The 6,346-nt window shown below is 35.1% G+C and overlaps 1 protein-coding gene across 1 annotated transcript in view; it reads right to left on the reverse strand.

Moving 5' to 3' along the window:
- The window catches only part of LOC107743322 (protein FAM184A), a 142,058-nt gene that overhangs the window by 96,922 nt on the left and 38,790 nt on the right, over window positions 1-6,346 (reverse strand). Inside the window, exon 2 of the mRNA XM_016556491.1 lies at window positions 855-1,286. Within this exon, the coding sequence (XP_016411977.1) occupies window positions 855-1,286 (432 nt within the window). The remainder of the gene's footprint in view (window positions 1-854; window positions 1,287-6,346) is intronic.

Below are 6,346 nucleotides of genomic sequence, written 5' to 3' on the forward strand. Positions count from 1 at the left end.
ATGTATACACACACACACACATACATACATACATACATATACATATATATATATATGTGTGTGTGTGTGTGTGTGTGTGTGTATATATATAATTAATATTAAATGGTAGTAAAACTATGTTCAGAAAAAAATACAAAAATATAATAATAATAATTATTTTAATTAAAGTTTGGAATTTTTTCAGGTAAATTAACTTAATATACTTCTATAGTGCTTTTTCAAAGCTCAAAGTCACTTTACAATCATCCAGATTAATAAATCTGATATGTGGCCTAAAATAGGAATGTGAGTTTTTAATTTCACAATTTTTTTTATCACATGGCTATAAAATATGAATTATTTGTGTTTAGTCAACCTCTTAAATTCAGCACAAAAATCTATATTTTCAAGACAACAGTGAATTTAATGAGCATGAGCACAGATTCAGCTGTGTGAATGACTGGTTAGTCCCTAAAACATCAGCAAGCCTGACTTTGATGGTTTGCCATCAAAATATGAGTTTGATTTAATTGAAAAATTAGGAAATTAAGACAGCCATAAATATTAAGCTTGCATGTTAAAGTATTACATATTTAGTTCAAACATTTAAGTTTATTAATTCTAAGTTTACAGTTGTATTATTGTTTTATTATTATTATTATTATTTTTTTACAGTGAAACATTACAGTAGTAATATTTTGATTTGATTTAGTAATTGTTAAATTACTAACAATAATTTAATAACAATTTATTTTTTAAATTGCATTTTAAATCAGAAAAATTGCAATGAGATTTTTGTCCCTAAATCATGCAGCCCTAGGACAGACATACATTTTTATATGTATCATAAATAAAGTAAAAAACACTCGACACACCTCCTGCCGATGTCCAGCACGTAGCTCCTCAAGAGCCTGCTGTTTCTCCTGCTCAAACTGGGCCTGCAACTGTCCAAAGGAGCGGAGCTTCTCCTCGAAAGAGCGTCGCATTTCCTCCACCTCTCGGGACATGGTGACCACGCGCTGCGTGTGCTGTGCCTCCGTGCACAGCTGCATGTCCTCCACCCGCTGACGGTACGTCTCGAACTCTGCCAGGGCCTGGCGCTTCATCCGCTCGTGCAGCTCCATGGACTCCTCCAGAGACTGAATGCGCCGCTTCAAGTCCATCTCATCACTGATCTTGCTCTTGTACTGCATGATCTTCTCCCGCGTTTCTGAGAGAATCTGCTGCACCTCCTCCTCGTGGGCTTCCTTCAGGGTCTGGATGGCCGCTTCGTGCTCGTCGTTCTTGGTGTTGAGGGCATAGATTACCTGGACATGCGAAAGGAGAAATGGAGAAATAGTTGAATCATCTTCTAGAACCTTCTAGGCAACAGAACCTGTGTTTGCTCAGTCCATGACAGCTTAAAAAGTTGAGAAATTCCACGGAACAAGCTTAAAGTTAAAGGTTAAGTAAACACTGTTTAGCTGATCTAGAGCTTTTGTGCTCAATGCATTACACATGTAAAGCCACTCAATGAACCGAGACACTTTAGCAAGCTTTCATCGACTGACCTTTAAATCCAGAAGATTTATGTCCAGCTCAAATATGGGAAAGGTTTTCCATTATACTTTGAGATGTTATACTTATAGGGTAACACCTTATTTACAACAAAACTTTTCTGTTTCTTGCTATACTTATTCTGTAGTGGCTGTAAAGTGTACAATGGACATCAAGTGACCACAAAAAGTACCAAAACTGCACATAAAGGTACAAATAGGCTTGACAATTTGTGAAAAATATTAGCATGCCATAAGCTGAAGCTGCACAGAAATGAACAATTTTCACTGTAATATTTCATTTAACTTGCATAGTTTTAATTCATGGTTTTTGAAGATGTCAAGTAACCTGTTCATGTTGTCATCTGCATAATTTGGCTACTTATACAAAGTTGCAGGTCATTGGATGTTTTACCTTTGACATCAGCAACAAAATAATAATTATAAAAAACTAAATAATAATGATTGTTTTGCCTATCTTTTAAATACTATGCAAATAACTATGCAAGTAGGGTGTATAACTGCATGGTTAGTTGCAATTTATTATTTTTCCCAGCTGTCTGTGACCTTTTTAGTACAAAAATGTGACCTATTTATGAGTTGCAACCCACCAACTGAGAACTGCCTAGTCCAGAAAGATTAATTATTAAAGAGATAAATTATTTAGTTTTTTTATACCCTGAAAGAGTTTGCTAACGCATCATTTTCTTTGAGAAAGCTAATCAGAAACAGTGCACAAAAACTAGAGATACGTTTTTAATTTTTAATTTTTAATTCACTCAGTTAGGGAGAGAGCTTGAAAGTCTCTAAAAAATGGGTCTGAGATTGCCTTCATGAAATAAAACTTTGGGATGCTCATGAATACTTTTTGTTACTTTGCTAAAATTAAAGACATGGAATCTTAGCTCATAAATATTAGGTAATGCACAAATAATTTAACATGGTCTTTTTAATTGCGTTGTGCTGAAGTATTACACAGAGATCGGACATAAATTCATACCTAGATCCAGCATCGCCAGCCTCCGAATTTTAAATCAGAGCACAAATGCATATAAACATGTTCACACAAAAAAAAAAAAAACAGAAAATGCAATTTCAGTGTTGAAACAGCAACGACATCTAAAAAGACAAAATAAATAGCTCTTATTTCTTCTCAGCCAAACTATTCCCCTGCTTGATTATTTGGAAACAAAGTGACCTTCGACTGCAATTCTCATGCTTTGTGTGTCCGGCTCTCACTTCATTTCCATAATTGTCTAGACATCTGATTAGGTGAGATCCGTTCGGCCACCTGAGAGCGGCACAATAGAGTTATCTCCTTTACAAATCCTGCTCTGTGAGAAACCGTGACTCAGTTTGAAGACGTAGAGTATGTGCTCCTCTCATTACATCTATAGTCGACTCTCTCCCAGGATTGACCACAGAGGATTCCATTATTCTCCAGTTTTCTTTCACCACACTATTCACACAGTTCATTCTCTCAGCCAGACAAAAATGAGCTGATAAGGGCAGCAGTGGACACAGAAGAAACGGCGGTTCAGTTACTTTGACTTATGTTTGCTCTCTCTCAGTCAATGCATGTCGATGTCTGGAGCCGATCCCGAGAGATGTGCAAAAACTAGCCACATCGGTTGTGTTATCTGCTCCTTTACAGCGTGAAAGTGGAGAAAATCCTCACAGTCCTGATCATAACCAAACTGATAATTGGCCTGTTTTCCAATGGCGATACAATTACCTTACTCACTTTGTAAAACTTTAAAATAAGGTCTCATTTGTTAAGATTAGTTAATGCATTAACTAACATGAACTAACAATGAACAATATGTTTTTACAGAATTTATTCATCTTTGGTAATGTTAGTTAATAAAAATATTACTGTTCATGTTAGTTCACACCACATTAACTAATGTTAATAGATACAAGTTTTAATCATGTATTAGGAAGTTTTGAACTTAGCATTTATTAATCTTAGTTAATATTATGTAAATGTTGTTTGGGTTAACTAATATAGTTAATTAATGTTAACAAATGAAACCTTATTGTAAAGTGTTACCACTGACTTTAGCTTATGCTGCTTTTAAGGGCACTTGTGAAGTATGACATTTTAAATGTATTTTATAAATGTATGACATTTTATTAAAAGTAGATTAATGTTCATTTATGAATGTACTACTGTTCACTGTTAATTTTCAATTTTACTCAATATTAAAAGATTAATTCAAACTTGAAATGCTAAAAATGCATATGAATAAATAAAAATGTAACAATATTAATATAAAAAGTTAGCTAATGCGATACCTTGTTAACAAATAGATTAGATTAACTAATAGATTAGACTACTGTGAAGTGTTATCAAATAATTAGCATAAAACAAAATATGAAGCATGAGTTTTGTAATGAAAATTGAATGAAAATTTTAATAACTACACAAAACCATTCACCACTGCAATTTAATTTAAATTAGTAAAAGAAACTGTAAAAGTGTGAAATATGATCAGAATTTAAAATATCTGTTTTCTATTTGAATATATTTGAATATGTAATTTATTCCTGTGATACAAAGCTGAATTTTCAGAAACATTACTCAGGTCTTCAGTGTCACATGATCCTTCAGAAATCATTCTTAGTTTAAAAATTGTGTGTTTTTACTCGAGTACATTTTTAGTAATGCATCTGTACTTTTACTCTGTTATTTTCCCTCCGTTTGTGGTAGTTACATGCTTGTTTTAATTAGATTTTTGATTGGATAGGGAGACGGTAATCGGTCTGGTGACTCTCGTCAAATCAAATTGTGCATAGTTTACAGCATATTTGTACATATTGCTACTTTGCAGGGGTGTGAAGTAACACATTGCAAATACTCAAGAAGACTGTAATTAAGTAGTTTTTTTTATCAGAAATTGTACTTTTTTGAGTAGTTTAAAAATTATGTGTTTTTACTCGAGTACATTTTTAGTAATGCATCTGTACTTTTACTCTGCTATTTTCCCTCCGTTTGTGGTAGTTACATGCTTGTTTTAATTAAATTTTTGTCCATCAACGTGATTGGATAGGGAGACGGTAATCGGTCTGGTGACTCTCGTCAAATCAAATTGTGCATAGAAAACTTTAACTGTCAACTGCTGTTAATCATGAAGCGCATTCTTCAAGCTTAAATTCAGTCGAGTAATCAGCATCTTCCTCTAATATGTTAAAGTAAATTTCGGATTTCTGCTTAAAAACGGCTTATCATGGCTTAATGTACTGAAATTGGAGGACCAGATTCAGTATGCACCTTATTGATGACCAATGGCATTATAATACTGCATCTCTGTCAGCACGTGATGCAATAAAACTGCAGCTCGTTAATAAACAAAGTTTTTTGTGTGATCCATTTTATACAATCTGCCTTGCAATCCGTTTAGCAAGTGCACTCGCATTCTACCTGGCAGCGTCTCTCTACTAGTAGTGAAGCTGTGGAATTTAGTTATTAAGAAATATATGCTTGAACTTTTCAGTTTCTAAGCTATTTTATTGAGAAATCACAGAACAGTGTTGACAATACTTTTCCGCGCTGAATGATTATGTGCGTGTGATGTACACGTTACTGTCTGTAGCCTGTGTGTGCGTTACAGTGCAGCAGCACATTAGATTAGAACGGCGATTAATTTACCTGTACAATAAGCTGCTTAAAACGTGCATTCTCCCAATTTCAAGAAGCGCATTCTTCAAGCTTAAATTCAGTCGAGTAATCAGCATCTTCCTCTAATATGTTAAAGTAAATTTCGGATTTCTGCTTAAAAACGGCTTATCATGGCTTAATGTACTGAAATTGGAGGACCAGATTCAGTATGCACCTTATTGATGACCAATGGCATTATAATACTGCATCTCTGTCAGCACGTGATGCAATAAAACTGCAGCTCGTTAATAAACAAAGTTTTTTGTGTGATCCATTTTATACAATCTGCCTTGCAATCCGTTTAGCAAGTGCACTCGCACAAAACATTTTTCAAGTTCAACACTTTTTGTTCCATTCAGTTGTAGATGCTGCTGCAGCAGGCCACCACGGTCCCGCAAAGAGACGTGTGTGTGTGTGTATTTGTGTGCACGTTTTTGTGACATATGAGGACACATATTTGTATAATGACATGGGTATGACATAGGTATTACAAATAGAAGGTGACTTATGAGGACATTACCCCATGTTAGGGGTTGAATGACTTCTGATTTTTTGAAGTCGACTTTTTCGTGATGAAAGTCGAGTCGAAATCGACTAGTCGCTGTGTATTTCTCACAGATTTCTGCTCATTCTAAATCAGATACAGATAAAGTAGCACAGTAAAGATTACATTAATATGAATGCATTAGTGAGAGCGATTGCGTGTGTGAATTAATTCTACCTGGCAGCGTCTCTCTACTAGTAGTGAAGCTGTGGAATTTAGTTATTAAGAAATGTGGAGCGCTTTCAGAGTATGCATTTATTTGTCATTTGAACTGTTTGGAAACGGAGCGTAAATGTGGAAGTCCTTCAAAGATTTCTTATCCTGTTGCACCCTCTATAGGACCAGCGACTAGTCGACGTCAGGCTTAAAGCGTCATGGCAGAGCACTGAAGTCGACTAGTCGATTAGTTGGTGCAACCCCTACCCCATGTCCCCATTTTTCAAAACGCTTATAAATCATACAGAGTGAGTTTTTTTTGAGAAAGTAAAAATGCACAAAGTTTCCTGTAAGGGGTAGGGTTAGGTGTAGGGCAATAGCACATACAGTTTGTACAGTAAACCATTACGCCTATGGAATGTCCCCACAATTCACAAAACCAAACATGTGTGTGTGTGTGTGTGTGTGTGT

Source organism: Sinocyclocheilus rhinocerous, unplaced genomic scaffold (assembly GCF_001515625.1).
Source record: "Sinocyclocheilus rhinocerous isolate Xijiao unplaced genomic scaffold, SAMN03320098_v1.1 scaffold827, whole genome shotgun sequence".
In the NCBI taxonomy this organism is placed as follows: domain Eukaryota; kingdom Metazoa; phylum Chordata; class Actinopteri; order Cypriniformes; family Cyprinidae; genus Sinocyclocheilus; species Sinocyclocheilus rhinocerous.